General features: G+C 49.8%; 1 protein-coding gene across 3 annotated transcripts; it reads left to right on the forward strand.

Moving 5' to 3' along the window:
* The first annotated feature begins 4,028 nt into the window (after window positions 1-4,028).
* Window positions 4,029-13,053, forward strand: PDIK1L (PDLIM1 interacting kinase 1 like). 3 transcript variants are annotated; one of them, XM_064471448.1, is made up of 3 exons: window positions 4,029-4,108; window positions 6,336-6,637; window positions 9,370-13,053. In XM_064471448.1, exons 2-3 carry the CDS (start codon window positions 6,353-6,355, stop codon window positions 10,108-10,110), a joined length of 1,026 nt encoding a protein of 341 aa, XP_064327518.1. In that variant the 5' UTR covers window positions 4,029-4,108; window positions 6,336-6,352; the 3' UTR covers window positions 10,111-13,053. The 3 variants fall into 3 exon arrangements, with proteins under 3 accessions (XP_064327518.1, XP_064327517.1, XP_009502414.2); XM_064471447.1 differs by having other exon boundaries at window positions 4,034-4,108; window positions 5,214-6,637; XM_009504119.2 differs by lacking the exon at window positions 4,029-4,108 and having other exon boundaries at window positions 4,205-6,637.
* Window positions 13,054-17,335: the final 4,282 nt, after the last annotated feature.

Consider the following 17,335-nt stretch of genomic DNA (forward strand, 5'->3'; position numbering starts at 1 on the left):
ACACGGGACTGAGCCATCAGGATGCTGTTGTAAACAAGCTGGGGACAGGCTGTCCAGGAGGCCCTGCCTGCCCGTGCCATGGCTGCCAGCACGCCGAAACCAGAGCTGGGGGGTAAACAGGGCGAGGCTTCACCCCTGGGCCGAATGGCTGCACACCGCAGGGGGCAGCGTGGCCAGATTCTGGGGCTGGACCCTGCAACAGCGTAAGGATGGGGGCGTGGAGGGGCAAAAAACAGCCCCGTGGTCATTCAGACATTGTGATGGTGCCAGGAATGGGGCAGAGCTGGCGCCAGCAGCAGTGGGGGGTGGCTTATAAGGACCATCTCCCTTTGCACCCCCAAAATGCAGCCACTGCTGGGGTGCAAACACGGAGCTTGCCAGCAGGTCCCCAGGCTGCGCTTGGAGGGGAGAGGCAGCACCAGGGAGACGCAGCCCACATGCCTGGCACATGCACCGGGGTCCCCCCTTCCCTCCCCAGGCAGGGTTTGGGGGGCTCTTTTGTACCCTGAGATGCAGGGGCAGCCGCAAGGAGGGCTGCGAGAGCTGCTCCCCATGCTGGCACGCATTGGCCATGACCCAGCCTGCCCCTCAGCTCGGTTGCAAAACCTGACCCAGAAACGGCTTGGGGGGGGGGAGGTGGCTGCGCACAGACCCTCAGGACCTGCACCCGCCAGGAAAACAGCCCCGGCTCACGGTTCCCAGCTGGTGCAGCGATAAACAGGGTGCTGTGCCAAATGCCAGCACCCGTCCGCAGGGAGACCTGTAAATATTGGCAGCTGCACGAGGAGAGAGGGGTAATTATAGCACCGTCGCCTATGGGTCATGCTGGCGAGGGGATGGGGTGGGGTGGGATGGTAGCTGCTGCTGCGTCCACAGCAACTGCAGGCAGGAGGGGATGAGTGCTGGGGTGCAGGGGTGCATGGGTGCACAAGTACAGGGGTATGAGGGTGCTGGGGTGCATGGATGCAGGGGTACATGGGTGCATGGGTAAATGGGTGCAGGGGTAAATGGGTGCTGAAGTCCAGGGGTACATGGGTGCAGGGGTCCACAGGTGGATAACTACAGGGACGCATAGGTGCAGGGGTACATGGATCCACGAGTACCTGGCTATAATGGTGCAGGGATGAATGGGTACATGGATGCATGAGTACAGGGGCACACAGGTGTCGGGGTACAAGGGTGTACGGGTGCACAGGCACATGGGTGCACAGGCCCCATTTTTACTGCAGCCATCCCCCTCCGGGCAGGGCAGCCCCATAGCTGGTTTGGGTGCTCCTTCTGGGCAGGCTCACATGTCGACCGAGTGACTGTGCTGGGACTGGCCAAGCACATCTTGCAAAATTGTCCCCGTTTCAGCACTTGGGGCTCTTCCAGGGAGGTGCTGGCATGGAAGCAGAGTGTGCTGGGTGCTCAGCAGGGCAGCGCGGGGATCGGCCTCCAACCGGAGCCAGGAGTGGAGCACCCCGATGTGCACCCACCCCAGGGGTGGCATTGATTAACTAATTGCTTCTGGACTCGATTAAGGGGATTCCCGTGGACGGAGGGGTTGTAATGCCCTAATCAGCTTTCAAGACCCACAAGGGACTCTCAGCCCCTAATTGGCTTGGGGCAGCTTAGGCCGGGCCCCGAGGCACTAATCACCACCGGGCTCCTTCCCAATTAACCCAGGAGAGGAATGAGAGTGCATTGCTCTGGCAGGATCATATCTGAACGGCCCCTGCTTGCCCTCCGCAGGGCTCTGAGCAGCAGCTGGCCCTGGCTTCTCCCAAAATGACTGTGATGGCCCTAAGGGTGGAGAGAATACGTGGGGGGCACTTCCAGCCCTGCAGCCTGCAAAGGAAAAGGCGCAACAGCAGAGAGCAGGGCACAGGGAGGGGGGACAGCCCTCTGCCAGGAGCTGTGTCACCATCACACAGAGCCAGAGCACAACCAAAGGCGTGAGGGACTCCACTTTTTTTTTTTAATATCAAGGAATAAATAAATAAATAAACCCAAAACACCCCCAAAAAAGAGAATCATAGAATCGTAGAATCATTAAGGTTGGAAAAGACCTCTAAGATCAAGTCCAACCGCCAACCCAACACCCCCAGGCCTCCTGAACCATGTCCCCAAGTGCCACGTCTGCACATTTTTTGAACACCCCAGGGATGGTGACTCCCCCACCTCTCTGGGCAGCCTGTTCCAATGCCTGACCACTCTTGCAGAGAATAAATTTCCCCTAATATCCAACCTAAACCTCCCCTGATGCAGCTTGAGGCCGTTCCCTCTCACCTGTCACTGGTAACCTGGGAGCAGAGACCGACCCCCCCCTCACTCCAGCCCCTCTCAGGCAGCTGCAGAGAGCGAGAAGGGCTCCCCTCAGCCCCCTCTTCTCCAGGCTAAACCCCCCCAGCCCCCTCAGCCGCCCCCCAGCACACTTGTGCTCCAGACCCTGCCCCAGCCCTGCTGCCCTTCTCTGGACACGCTCCAGCCCCTCAAGGGCCTTCTTGTGCCGAGGGGCCCAAACCTGAGCCCAGCATTCGAGGTGGGGCCTCCCCGGGGCCGAGCACAGTTGGCAGAATAAGAGAGCAGAAAAGGGGAGAACTGCCATTGCAAAGCAGGGTGAGTGCAGCGGTGGGGGGACGCAGAGGGCAGGACAGAGAGCAGCAGGGTAGAGGGAGAAGGGGATCACGGGATCACGGGATCACAGAATCACAGAATCATGGGGGTTGGAAGGGCCCTCTGGAGCTCACCCCATCCCACCCCTGCCTGAGCAGGCACCCCCAGAGCAGGGGCCACAGGGCCACGTCCAGGCAGGGTTTGAAAGTCTCCAGGGAAGGGACCCCACAGCCTCTCTGGGCAGCCTGTGCCCCTGCTCTGGCACCCGCACAGGGAAGGAGTTTTTCTCATGTTTAGGTGGACCTTCCCATGTTCCAACTTGTGCCTGTTGCCCCTTGGCCTGGCGTTGGGCACTATTGAAAAGAGCCTAGTTCCATCCTCCTGACACCCGCCCTTCAGATATTGATAAGCATTGATGAGATAGATCCCCCTCAGCCTTCTCTTCTCCAGGCTGAACAAACCCAGGTCTCTCAGCCTTTCCTCACAAGGGAGATGCTCCAGCCCCTGATCACCTCCGTAGCTCTCCACTGGACTTGCTCGAGCAGTTCCCTGCCCTTCTTGAACTGGGGGGCCCAAAAGTGGACGCAGCCCCCCAGATGTGGCCTCACTAGGGCAGAGTAGAGTGGGAGGATAACCTCCCTTGCCCTGCTGCCCACACTCCTTTCAATGCACCCCAGGATACCATTGGCCCCAAGGGCCCGGTGCTGGCTCAGGGTCACCTCGCTGCCCCCCAGCACCCCCAGGGCCTTCTCAGCAGAGCCGCTCTCCAGCAGATCACCCCCAGCCTCTACTGGTGCAGGGGGTTGTTCCTTCCCAGGGGCAGGACCTTGCACTTGCTTTTGTTGAATTTCATGAGGTTCCTCTTGGCCCAGCTCTCCAGCCTGGCAGCTCTCGTGGGATGGCAGCACAGCCCTCTGGTGTATCAGCCGCTCCTCCCAGCTTGGTATCATCAGTGAATTTGCTGAGGGGACGCTCTGTCCCTTTGTCCAGGTCATTGATGAATAAATTGAACAGGGCTGGACCCAGCACAGACCCCTGGGGAACACCACTAGTTATGGGCCTCCAACAAGTCTCTGCCCCATTGATCATGACCCTCTGAGCTCTGCCCTTCAGCCAGTTCTCAGTCCACCTCCCTGACCGCTCATCCAACCCACGCTTCCTTAGCTTGTCTACGAGGATGTTATGGGAGACAGCGTTGAACACCTTACTGAAGTCGAGATAAACAACATCCACTGCTACGGGATGCACAAGGGGATGTACAAGGGACCGCGCATCGCCCTGCACCGGCGGCGGCACCTGCCGCGCGCGCCGCCGGGGAAGCGCGGGTGCGGCACGCGCGCTCCACAAACGCCCCGCCACGCCTCCTCGCCGCCGGCCAATCAGAAGGAGCGGCGGCGGCGCGGGGGGCGTGGCTGGCGCGAGGGGAGTGTGGCGGCGGCGGCGGCGCAGGGGAGGGGAGCGGAGCTCTATAATGGCGGCCGGGCGGCGGCAGCGCGGCGGCGGCGCTGAGGTAACGCGGGGCCCGGCCGGGGCCGGGGCCGGGGGCGCGGGAGCGGGCGTTTGCCCCGGTGCGTCATAGTGGGGAGGGGGGGTGGGACTGCAGGGAGCGGGCCGCGCCGGGCGGGGATCGCTCTCCGTCCCAGGTGTGCGCAGGGGGCTGTGAGGGGCCCTGGTACCCGCTGAGGCGGGGCGGGCTGCGCTCCCCCTCGGGCCCCGCTCCCGGCCTCCGCCCGAAGCCGCTGTAATTACCCCCTGGAGCGAGGTCCCCCTCGGTGCAGGTGGGGTCCCGGTGTGCAGCTGTTGGTAGGGCCTCCATGGGGGGGCAGGGCGAAAGGGGGGTGGTGGTGGTAGGGGTTACCGTATTTTATTCCGCAATTATTGCTGCTAACGAGGCAGGGAGGGAAAGCGCTTCCCGTGTGCAGAGTCGGCTGCAGCCTCCCAGGCCTGCAGGAGGGAGCAGCGGCAGGCCCGGCCTGTTTGCTCTGCACAGCCTGGCCTGGGCCCGGCCCTGCTGCCAGGGCCCTGCTGCTTGGCATGAGGTGCCCCGGTCGCTGCCCTGGGGAGCGGGCGGCACTTCTCATCAGGTTAGGCAATAAACCTCCGTGGCATTTCCAGACCGGCCGGGCCTGCTGTGAAGGAAGGCAGGTAGCAACCCTGACACTTGGCCGAATGACAGATCCTCTCTGGTGACAGCATGCAGCGAACTGGCGCTCAATGTAGGGGGAACGCTTTCTGCTCATTTTGAACCTGACGTGGTAGTGTTTGAGTAACGTGGTGTTTTCCTCAGGAGTTCTTTGGCTGCTGGTGAGATTACAGATCCTGCTCTTCTCCCCTGCATGGGAAGGGCTATTGGCCCCATCAGATTTTAATGTTCAGGCTGTAATCTTAATCTGTTCCTCATAGTCCTGCTACAGGTGCAGGCTGAATGTATCTTGTGAGCAGAATCTTGTGGTAATGAGTTTCTTGGGCACATCCCACGTCAGTTCAAAATATTCTTGTAAATGTGCATCACAGAACTTTGCTGAAAGGTTAAAATGTCTGTGTAGTATTGCGATGAGACTGATGATACCTTTTTTCTCTCTCTTTTTCTTTTTTCTTTTTTTCAAAAAAAAAAGTACCTAAAACAGTGGAAATACTTGAAAGCTTCCTACTAATAAGAGGCTGTTTCGATGTAGTCCTTATTGCCTGGTTTACAGACATAAAGAGAATTACGTTTATTGCTGCCAATCTTACAAACCATTTTAGTTCTGATATACTAGCTGTGACTTTTTTTGTGTGTGTTTCATTCTGTGTGACCAGTGATAATTGGCTAGCCAAACTTTTTTTTTTTCCCCTGTCTATAGTCAGTGTCCCATTTTGGTTTGGTTGTGTGAAGGTGGTGCTGGTGTGTTTTGGTTCATAATCTTGCAGGGAAGTGTGCAGGGAGGGTCATCAATCTGTAGCAGTGTTTGGTGGCTTTTGTGTGTGTGTGTCTCTTGTTTTACTTATAGAGCAATATTTGAACTTTTGTCCTTGCCCTGTTGAGCAAAAGTGAAAGTTACATACTAGGTACAAGCTTCTGCAATCAGTTACCCTTTCTAACTTTTTGTAACCGTAGGCTCCTTGTTCAGAGGAGACTAGGTTAAAAATCATAGTAACATTAAAAAATAAATTGGAAGTGGTTCGAAGCATCCTCATTTCTTAGTATCAGTAAAAGAATTTCATTATTAAATTGTAACAGAAACATTTATTTATGCAGTCACCTCCATAAAAGGCAGTGTTAATTAAATCTGTTACTGACCAACCACAGGCTTCAGCCAGAACCTCTTCTCCGCTATCCCAGGCGTGGATGGAGAGCATGATATCCTACTATTATTCCCACAGATGTTCACGGAAGACACTGAGAGAAAGGAGCAGGAGTGTATGCGATAGTCCTGTCTCAGCACAGTACAAGTCTAGGTTTGAATTGTTGCCACCTTGAAAGCTGGGCTGTATTTTAAATCTTAATAGTCCCACCAAAATAATGTAATTTCACTTTTAACTAGTCCGTGGCAACAAGTACAGGTTTACAGAATAGCTTTTGGAATGTTCTAGCACTCAAATGGAGCGTTGCATTCAGCGTAATGCTCAGAGGCACTGCCCTCTTAATTGCAGGGTTTTGGTAGGCCTAATATTGCCACACCAAGCCATATGGGGGAAAATACAGCCCAGTTCTTGTTCATAAGTTTTAGTTCTGTGGGTTTTTCCCCCTTCCCCAGAACCCTTGATCTTGAAGATGGTGAGTAGCCAGCCTAAGTACGATCTAATACGGGAGGTTGGTCGTGGCAGTTATGGTGTGGTGTACGAAGCAGTCGTCAGGAAGACCTCTGCACGGGTCGCGGTGAAAAAGATTCGGTGCCATGCTCCAGAGAACGTGGAACTAGCTCTGCGTGAGTTCTGGGCACTTAGCAGTATCAAGAGCCAGCATCCCAACGTCATTCACCTGGAGGAGTGCATCTTGCAGAAAGATGGTATGGTGCAGAAGATGTCCCATGGCTCCAGTTCCTCCCTTTATTTACAGGTACATGAAGCTGAGGTAATGGGGTGGAAGTAATTAATATGGATGTGTAGCTGGGAGGGAAGGAGGTGGGTAGCTTTTTTTTTTTTTTTGAGGTATGCTTAGTTAGGAGAGGGTATTGTTGGTGTTGACACCCAAAAATTATTTTATATATTTAAAAGAACATATCTATTGAACAATCACTTATATCTTGTTATTTGAAGCCATGCCATTCAAAAAGACTCCAGGACTTTCTTTTAATGTAAATCTGCTTTGGTAATTTGAGGAAGCACCACAGGTAAAGCACAAGAGAAGTGCAGGCTGTCATATTACTTGGTAGAAGCCCTTCTGCAGGGTTAATGAGCAGACATGTACAAATGTCTTGGGACAGAGCTCTGAAGAATTTCTTAATCTCGGATGTCCTTGAAAGAGGAAGTAACCGTCTTGATTTAGGAAGCCAATACTTAAAATTCTTTCAGAAATAATAAGCAGTTGGTAGCATGCAGTGAGCTGTTTTTTGAATAAATAACTGTTAATCTCTTCAAAGAGAGGTAATGGTATAATAAATAAGAGACTAAATGTCACTCCCCATGTGTGGCTACTGAAAGTGTCCTTTAAATCGCCTTTAAGTTTGAAGATGGATATTTAAGTGGCTCTGGAAAGACTTTGAAAGATAATCTGATTCATTCCGTTGTCAAGAAGCTGCCCCAGCTAGAAATCATCCCCTGGCAGAAATTTGTGTCTCTGGTTTAAAAAGTCAGTACCTGCTCAATGTTTGTGTTATCCCTAGTTGGCTTTTATCATTTCAGTTCTTATTGTCATTCTTGCATGTCTAATGTAGGACCTTTTGTTAGTGAACGTTCATCTGACAACCCCTACACGGCTGTCCAGATCCTGTTGTGCCAAGTGCTGTACTAGCCTGAGAAAGAGGATTCTTGCCTTCGTAAACTCGCTGTAGCTTTGTAGTTGTTACTGACCCACTTTCATGAAGGGATCAGGGTAAAATAATACTGGCCAGCTCATGTGGAAGAAATGAGTGCCTTACCTTCCTAGTTGTTAGTGGATCTGTGAGAGATGGCATCAAACTTGTGGACGGCTGTACAGGGAGGAGCTTAAAAAAAGCAGTGGGACTGCAAGGTGGGGAAGAGCTTTCAGATCACCTGCAGCACTGCTTTTTGATGGTAGTGCCTGTTAACAATGCGGCACCTAGATCTCGCCCATGTCAGCCACAAGCACTGTGGATTGTTTTTCTGCTTCAGAGGGCAGAGAAGAGAAAAGGGCAGAGCTGAGCTGACTCTGAAGAGACTGGGATGACTTTATAGTAGCATGTGCTAAAATAGAGAAAATCAGATCTCCCTGGCTTACCCTCTCCTCTCCCCACCCCAGGTGATACTACGGTAAGAGCTGAACAGGTGTGGTGTGTGAGGAAGCTGGCCAGGGAAGGGGGTGTTAGTGTCTCCTGAAGGGCTTTGGGCTGCCCCCATTTAGCTGGTGTCAGCTGAACTAAGTCAGCAAAGTGAGAGTCCTGAACTAGCCTGGTCTTCTGGTGCTTTGTCACTGTCATAGATGTGGTGGTGGATTATTTTGTCTTAGTGCTCTGAACTGAGATGCCAGTACAGCTTCTGTAAAGCTGTGCGGAGGGAAGAGCTGTGTGTTGGTGCTCACTTGGCAAAGGAGACTCCCTGCTGTCCTATGATACCTTAATCTCACTGTTACTGGCTGTAAAACCTAAATGTGTAGTTTTCTAGTTCTAACATGGATTTACTGTTTTGAAGTTGGTCCGGTTTGAGTACTAGTTGTGCTAGCAATTAAAAACAGCTATAAATGGCTAGTAATTTTGCTCTTGGATGGAAAAGGTCACTTTCTTAAAGCACCTTAAAATGCCTCTCTAAATAGTAATAGGTCCCTTAATTTTTGAAAGCCTGTAAAACTTATTTTTGGTTTAATATACATTGGTTTAATACTAACAGAAATAAATGCAAGACTTACCTTCCAGAGCATGCGAAGAGCCACCTCAGAGGAGCTGAAGAGGCAAATGTGTAGTTGTGTAAACAGGATTAGTAAAACTGATTGCTGGTTTTACTTTGCTTTTTGTATGAAGTAGCTATTAGAACCGGCTGCTCGAGCTACTCACTGCTTATATTCTAGAAAATAGCTAGTGGATCTTGGTGGTGGGAAAGGTGTTACATGCAGCAGCTCTTAAGCTGTGCCTGCAGATCAGCATTCTCCTGAGTTCAGGGGCACTGTGTTAACATGTGCTAGAATACATTGACGTGTAAGGCATGGAGAATAGGCTTTAAAAATCTATTGTGGCGCTGTTTCATCAGCGGAGGACAAATACAACCCACTGGCACTGCACGGAGTTATTTGTTGAGGCTTCGTTTATACATTAAAGTTGTTAGTGAAATGGGTGGGACAGACTTTGTTGGGGCGGGACCCTGTCCAGCTGAAACAGATGGGAGTGCAATGGCTGCTCACTATCTTTCAACATACTGTTATCTGGGTCTAGCTCTAGCTTCTGGGCAGGAGTGTGAACTCGATAGGCTTTGCAGGCACGAAAATAAGGAGGCTGTCAAATACATTGTGATTTTTTTTTTTTAACATCATATATTTTGCATAGTTTTATTTTCACCAGTTGCAATATCTTGCTCTCCGGATTGTCGAGAGGAAGATCCAAACGTCACGCATTTTTTCCATCATATCTTTATGTTCTTGTGTTCATCAGGTAGTTATGACATTTCTCTTCCTTGTTGCAGCTTGTAGAGACCTCATTAAAAGGAGAAATAGTCTTTGACCCCAGAAGTGCTTATTACCTCTGGTTTGTAATGGATTTCTGTGATGGAGGAGATATGAATGAGTATCTGTTGTCCCGAAAGCCAAACCGCAAGACCAACACCAGTTTCATGCTTCAGCTCAGCAGTGCGCTGGCATTCCTGCACAAAAATCAGATTATTCACCGTGATCTCAAACCTGACAATATTCTGATATCTCAGAGCAGGATGGACACTAGTGACTTGGAGCCTACGCTGAAAGTAGCTGATTTTGGCCTGAGTAAAGTATGTTCAGCCTCAGGACAGAATCCTGAGGAACCAGTCAATGTAAATAAGTGTTTTCTATCAACTGCATGCGGGACTGACTTCTATATGGCCCCCGAAGTCTGGGAAGGACACTATACTGCCAAAGCAGACATCTTTGCATTGGGAATTATAATCTGGGCAATGTTGGAAAGAATCACATTCATAGATACGGAAACAAAGAAAGAACTTCTGGGGAGTTATGTCAAGCAGGGGACAGCGATTGTGCCTGTTGGAGAGGCGCTTCTGGAAAACCCGAAAATGGAACTGCTCATCCCCGTAAAGAAAAAATCCATGAATGCTCAAATGAAACAGCTGATCAAGGAAATGCTGGCTGCCAACCCGCAGGACCGACCCGATGCTTTTGAGCTAGAACTGCGATTAGTCAACATAGCTTTTAAAGACAGCAGCTGGGACACGTGAGCTGCCGAGTCATGTTTCCCTTGATAGAGCTCCTTCTCACCTAACTGATGGTGCAACTTAACAGCAGTAAAAGAAACCAGCCTGATCTCAAACATGCAGGGTGTAGTTTCTACCAAATGAATCCCTTCTGAGTTTCATACACGACACGAATGTTGAGTTGGCCATTGTGTTAACGATGCGTTGCTGTGTATAATACCAGGATGTTACATGCAAGTGTAAGATGTGACGATGTTCGTTTGTGTATGCTGGCAGTGGGATGTCTTAAGAGCTGAGGCTTGATTTCCAGCACTATGTCATGGAGTATTTCCTACATTCCAGTTTCCTATGTCAGTATTAGGAACTCTCATGGAAGAAGAGATTTGCATGCTGGCAGTGCAAATCTTCAGGCTTTGTAAAGTAATTTTGTGTATATATTTATGTATACAAGTGACTGGGAGTGTATGCCGCTTTCCTTAAATTATTTGCTATGGGTCTGAATGATTGGGGTCTGTTAGAAAACTAGGCGAAGAAGATAGATGAGAAGCATTCCTTCTTCTCCAGGCCTGATTAACTTTATTATTTATTTTTATCTAATGTTAAAGATAGGGTCTGAGACTTGACTTTGTAGACAAAAAAAATGCAATGCAAGGGGATCAGAAGTTCAAGTGCTGACATGGCCAAGCTTAGCACTTACGGCTGAAAGAGCTTGTCACTGAGGGAGTCAAATCACAAATGTAAGCAATCAGGTACTAGCATGTTGGCTAGTTCATTAATCATTTGATTTTTTGCTTTCTTCTAGTAGTCAAATATTTTATTAATCAGTTAATCTACAGTTTCACAACATGCTCGCTACTCTTGTGTCTATAATCCAACCCGGGTACTTCAGGTAGGGGAGTATGGTGAGCTTAGGTTATGGAAACATGGATGAGGGAATCCAGCAGCATGGAATGTTTCTTTTTAAGATTCTTCAAAATATGGTTGCAGCACAGTTCCCATTAACTGAACCTAATAATACTGGTCGTGGTGTCTTCCTTTCTGGCACTGACTCTGACCTGGCCATGATGAGGAGATAAAGGGGTGACTGTCTTGTAGAACACACCTATTCTCAAATATGTGAGAACACTCAGTAACTGGTATGTGAAAGGTATCTCTGATTTGTGTGGCAGATTTTTTTGTTTGTTTTCTTCCTTTTAAAGAAGTAATATTTATTTAAAGCCAGGGACAGTAAGATGGAAAGCTTGGAAGTAGCTGAAAGGCTGTTTATCCCGAGCTCTTATTCCACACAAGCAGATCGATCTGCTCAGAGAGGTTTCAGGAAGGCCACCAGACCCTGTACAGCAGACAGAAGCTGCTGTGTAACAGTGTAACCTTCGTTCTTTTGGGAACAGGACCGTGACCCTTCATCAGTTTGACCTTTTGGAAAAAGTATTTTTCAAAACAATTTTTAAAATTTCAAAAAAGTGAAAAAAATACCCTTTAAAGGCAGCTATATTAAAGCTGCAACAAAGACTGGTTTCCTTAATAAAATCAATTTAATGTCTTTTCTCCCCAGATCTTAACCTGAAAACTGCCATAAGTATTCCCTTGTGTAACATGCTTCTCAGGTGCTGTTGCCTGTTAGTGCTGCGAGAGCAGTTCTGATCAGTCAGTGTTTATTCTGCCCAAGTGTGAATAAACAGCACAAAATATAATTTTTCTTCCAAAAGCAAAGGATTCTGATTCTACCAAACTTCTGAGGCTTTATAGGCTACAGCTGGTTCTTACCTGGTGCTGTGTAGAGCTGGTGACAGTTACCCAGGGGGCCTTAGCCCTTAATTCTTGTTGTTTTGCTTCACTTCATTGTTTAAGGCAAGCTGTCTAAACGGTGATTCTTGGACAAACATACTTTGCTGTCTTAAACCAATATTTATTGCTCAGAAGCTGCTATAGCAGTAACTTACAGAAGACAGTTTTCCTGAGTACAGCAGAGTGCCTTTGCTTCAGCGTAGATTGGCAGGGACGGAGGCGGCTCCATCGTGCTGAGGGTACAGCCTGTTGCCTGTCCCAGTGTCGCTCCTTCCCTGCAGAGAGCTTAGTCTGTAAAAAGCCTGTCTGTGAGTAACAATAAGGCGAGATCTGTTTGTTCTTATGTTCTGCAAGTGGAGATCTGTTTGTTCTCATATTTTAACTGACTCCAGTACAATTAAAGCCTCAGCTTCTTACTGAAAGGAAGAAAACAAACCTCTTGCTGTCTGTGCCAACACTGTTTCCACAGTACTTATCGAATAACCATGTTGAAACATGAGTAAAGTTTTAAGAGGTTATATAATTTTTCATGTTAAACTTGAGAGCTTTTCAAAAATACATTGTTACCTTCCTTGTCTCTCCTGCCCACCCAAAAGTCAGAATCAGCCATGTTATCTTAAAGTACCAATCAACTACAGAATAATACTACTTACCTTTGCAAATCACTTGATTCTCCCCTGAAGTATTTCAAAGGATGAACACCAAATGTGCTGCCTGGCTGCCCTGCAGAAAGGAGTGCTAGTGAATGGCACAGGAAAGGCTTGGTTTGGGTTTTTTGACTCCCAAAGTGTTTCTTTGCACTGATTGCCACTTTAAAGGGTGGGGGTACCTGAAATCCCTCTCATGGTGCTTAGCCTTGCTGTTGGGTGACACTGAGTGTTTCCTTGGTTAACACTGAATGGTAGTCCTCGAGGTCTGTGTTCTGTTTGATTGGGTTTTTTGTTGTCTGAGGTCTTTGTTTTAAAACCTTTCATAAATCAATTTTTTGTAGCAGCTACAGACTTATTCACCAGCGTGACACAAAGTCAAGATACTTTTCAGGACTCAGAAAAGATTTTTTTTTTCAAATCTTTCTTTAAAAACTGTAAAATATATTTTATGGAGAGTTTATAATGAGGAAAATTGTGTAGTTTATTAAGTTCATGACTGTTTTTGAAATAAAATCTGAATTTGGATGAAGTTTTTGAACTTTGTGCAGAGAAATGCTTTCTTAGTCAATGCGATGTCATTTAGCTGTCAGTAAAGCTACAGAAGGGTTTATCTGCTGTGCTAGGGCAGAAGTAAGCTGTAGTCCTTCATCACAGTCTTACTGTGAGGGATCCTAGGCTTGTACAAGATGCTAGTTTGGCTAATAGCTGTGCTGCTCATGCTTTGTGGGTAGTGGCAGTGCCAAACTTCCACTGATGTGTAACGTGCTGCTGGAGGGCTTGACAGAGCGAGGCCAAACTAGATGTAAAAACAGAGCTGTCTCTTGGGCCGGTGGAAATGAGCCACGTCCCCATGGACCCTGTGGCTTCTGCCCAGCCCTGTAAGAATCAAAACAGTGCTCTTCTGGGTGTGCTTCACTTTCAAAGAGGGGATTAAAGCCTGAAGAAATGCATTCTTGCATCCCGTACATACTTGAAGTTGTTATTACAAGCAGAGTAGTACCACCCTGGGCTGTAAGGAAATCTCTGGCAGGCTCTGCCTGCCCCACTACTGGTACTACTGGATTTTTGAGACTGCAGATAGATGCTGCCTCTCTCCCGTGTGCTGATGCTCCTCTCGCTGAAGTGAGCCTGTCCCCTCTAGTTCCTGCGTATGCTGGAGTAGGATTTCATCCAGAAGGCCACCAGTCTTTGTGTTGTAGGTGAAGCCTGTTGCCCCCGAGTGCGCCACAAGCCCCTGCGGTGAGGGCTGAAGGCAGCCCAGTGAAGGCGTGTTCTGCTGCGTTTCCCTCCTGTGGATGGGGGCCGAGCGCTGCTGGCTTTGGCTGGAGCTGGTGGAGGGAGCAGGCGTGTGCAGGCTGTTGGGGCAGCTCCTGGGGCTGAACCAGGTGTAAATAGTCTTCTGGAGGTTTGTGATGGATAGTGGCTGGCTGGTCTCTCGTGCCCTGAGAAACCTTAGAAATAAAGGTGAGGAAACACCCTTATTTCCACATGATACAAGTGTCTAGGAGTCATTTGCATGTTCTAATTAACTGCTCTGCAACAAAGGGTTGTGCAGACTGGGAGTGGGAATAGTGCAAACTGGAAATGCTGTAAATTGTTTTGTCTTGCCATTTGTTACCCCCGCAACAAACCCAAGCGCAGTCATCTCCCATGTGTCCTGTGCTTGCATCGTCGCCCGTGGTTTCCTGCATATCCTGGTGCCAGCAATAGGCAAATTCCCCACCTGGCAGGAGCCGTGTGGTTAAATCCATAAGTCAATGCAGTCATTGCAAAAGAGAAAGAGGTTGGAATTTAGATTATTTTTTATTAAAGGAAAAGCACTTTAATTAAAGGAGAAAGTCACACCTCTGGTTAGTTGCAAGAGTGGTGGTTTTAAATATAGACACAAGCTACATTCCTCCCCCACAAAATGAAGAAAACTAAGCATACATGCTTGAAATATCTTGTCCATGGAGGGGTGGAGGAGCGGAAATCTGCAAGGAAATGCCCTGGTTTAGAAATCAGATGTAGCTAAGGCTGCATCTCTGCTTAAATAATGCAACCTCTGCTTTATTTTCCTTGTTCTGCAGAATGCAGAGGCCCTGGGCTCCAGCTTGCCCATCCCATTTCCTCAGGCAGGGCTTGGCTGGGCGATCCCAGCTCTGCGGCGCTGCACTCGGGAACTCGCCTTGTTTGTATTTTTTGCTTTGTGTTGGTTTGAACAGAGTTTTTCTCCGTGCCAGCCAACCGTGGCCCCTGCGCAAACTGCAGCGTAGGGGCAGACATTGCTTTGTGGTTGAGATAAAGTCCTGTCTCGGGGAGCCTGCAGCCGCCTGCCTGCCTGCCTGTTGGAAGGGTGCCCTCGCTTAGAAAAACAACTTTTTCCCCCCCCCGCGCAGTGGCTGGGTGAGCAGGCTGGCTCAGGTGGCCTTTGGACTGAGGGCAGCACAAACATCTGACTTTTTGCATTGCTTTTCCCTTTGCTCACTGATGTCCCATGAATCCATCTATGGGGTATCCTCTATCCTTTAGTGTTTTTTAATCTTTACTGGTGGTCTGCGTGATGAACATGAGCTGTCCCACAGAGAGCTAGTTAGGGGTATCGGGCACTGCTGAGCATTGGTTGTTTCATTTCCCTTTTGGTCTGAGGGGCTGGGGAGCAGTTTATGCAAAGTGCAAATTTCTGTTCTCAAGTGCAACAAAGGAAGAGGGATGTATGTGAAATGCCACAAACCGCCAGAGTGTCTGCGCTGTTTGGGGAGGGGTGGGAGGTGGAAATACAAACCCAAACTGCTGCAGGTATCTGTTTACTAGCTCTGTAAGTGCTTTTGGGGAGCCTGAGACCGGACACTCTTAGAAGCAGAGCAAGCAAAGCACGGAGAAGTGGAGTGACCTGAAGGATGAGCCAGCACCACCACTGCGTTGCTGAGAGAGGAGCCACGGCCCAGGCCATGTTCTTGTTAAATCCCTTTGTTCCCAGATGAATTCCCAGATTATTTGGGTGCCTGAAGCAGAAAGCAATTGCACAAGTGCTGCAGTTCATAAGGAGCAGCCAGGGCCAGCCGGGGGTGTGCAGGGGCCAGGGCTGAGCTGCGGGGCTGAGCTGGCAGGTGGTGGTTGGAGCTGCAGCCGCTCTCTTTGGGGCAGTGCCATGGGCCCAGCTCCCACCCCACACTCCACCAGGTAAGGTGTGCTGGGCTGGGGTGCAGGAGGACACAGCTGACTTGCTTTGTGTTCTGAAGAGGGCAAAGGGAGGACTGCTGCTGGAATTGCAATTGCTCAGAGGGCTCTAACCTCGGGGATTTGAAATGAAAACAGATGCAACCTAAACAACTTTGCAGGTCTGATGTAGTGGGTGGTGGGTTCAGCCCAAATGCTCAGCATTGACCCTGAGGAGGCTTCCCTGATTTCTGGCAGCTCCTTCCATCTCTCTCTGCCTTTCCTGCCTGTCCCTGTGGTCCCAGTACTGACCAGTTTTACTTCCCAGACACCGGACAGCCAGCAGAAGTCAGCAAGGCCAGTCACCGCCTGCTGTGGGTTGTGAAGCCCCCATTGGGGGGGTACGAACATCCACGGGAACCTCGGTGTCTTCTGGGCCCAGCTGCCCTCTAGTTCCTGCTTGCACCGACTTGTGGGTGGCTGCCTTAGATTAGCTGTTGGTTTCAGATTTATTCATGCCCATTTGAGCCCTTGATATTTTTAAACTTGTATAGCAACCCTTCCACTCCTGCCCTCTCCCAAATGAAACTGCCTGCATCCTGATCCCTTTCTGGCTTGCAGCCACCCACCTCCAAAGCCCGACAGCTCCTGTGGGCTGCTCTCCAGGCAGTGGCATTTGCATGGACCCCAGACCAGAGAGGGCTTTTGTGGGTTGTGAAAGTAAACCAGCAAGTATAAACAGACGGCTGTGTAACCAGGTGCAGCAGTCCTGCCTGCACCTGGTCATGGTGGAGTTAAAGTGATTCTTAAAAAATTATTTTTATTTTTAAAGGAGAAATGCGCCTGGAAAGGACTGAATGGGACATGGCTGACTTCATCTGATCCATCAGAGCCGTGCTGGGAACCCTGCACCGGCCATGCTGCTCTGCTGCTGCTCCTCAAGCCTCATATGTGGGTTATGAGTTGGGGATGTAATTAGCAGGGCTGAGAGGGCCACATCACCCCTACCACAAGCAGGGAGGGAGGAGCACTTGCAGGGAGCAGGGCTGTTTAATCGGGAGCTAGACATGCTCTGAAAAATGGTGTTGGAAGGAGGATCTGTGCTCTGGGACTCATGACCTTTGAGGACTTTCTCAGACTTTTCTCACCCACTGCAAGGGCTGGAAGTTTCCATACCCGGCCCAATCTGTGGCTGAGTTTTGCCCAGGGCTGCTTTGCTTGCCTGCCATCATGCTTGTTTCCCGGTGAGCTGGGAGGGGAGGGAAGCAGAGCCCCGTCAAAGAGCAGAGTGCCTTGTGAGAGCTCTGAGTAACCTTAAATATAAACAAGGGACTTTGAGCATCCACGTGACTAAGAAAAGCCACCCAGTGCATTCACAAGAGGCTGCATAAATTCCTTTCTAGAAGTCAAAGTCACAAAACCCCCATCACCTCCCATGGGGAAGCGGGAGCTGCCTGGGATGCTGATGCTAGGAAGGGCTCCTCACACCAACCCTTTTTGTATCCCGAAGGGAATCTGCCTTATCCAAATATAACAGTTCAACAGTAAGTGCCTGGCGGGTTGCTCCAAGGAGGAGCCAGGGAGGACGGCCTCTCCGTCTGCCTCGCTTCAGGGTAGGACCATCCCCCGGGAACATCCCGCATCAGCCAGAGAAATGTGAATCAAAGGCTGCT

The sequence above is a fragment of the Phalacrocorax carbo genome, chromosome 22, assembly GCF_963921805.1.
Source record: "Phalacrocorax carbo chromosome 22, bPhaCar2.1, whole genome shotgun sequence".
Taxonomy (NCBI): Eukaryota; Metazoa; Chordata; class Aves; order Suliformes; family Phalacrocoracidae; genus Phalacrocorax; species Phalacrocorax carbo.

Excerpts from the sequence above, each read along its gene's own strand:
- PDIK1L (XM_064471448.1), top strand. The coding sequence starts at position 6,353 with ATGGTGAGTAGCCAGCCTAAGTACGATCTAATACGGGAGGTTGGTCGT. Across the intron at positions 6,638-9,369 it reads GTTCCTCCCTTTATTTACAG|CTTGTAGAGACCTCATTAAA; the intron begins GTACATGAAGCT and ends TCCTTGTTGCAG.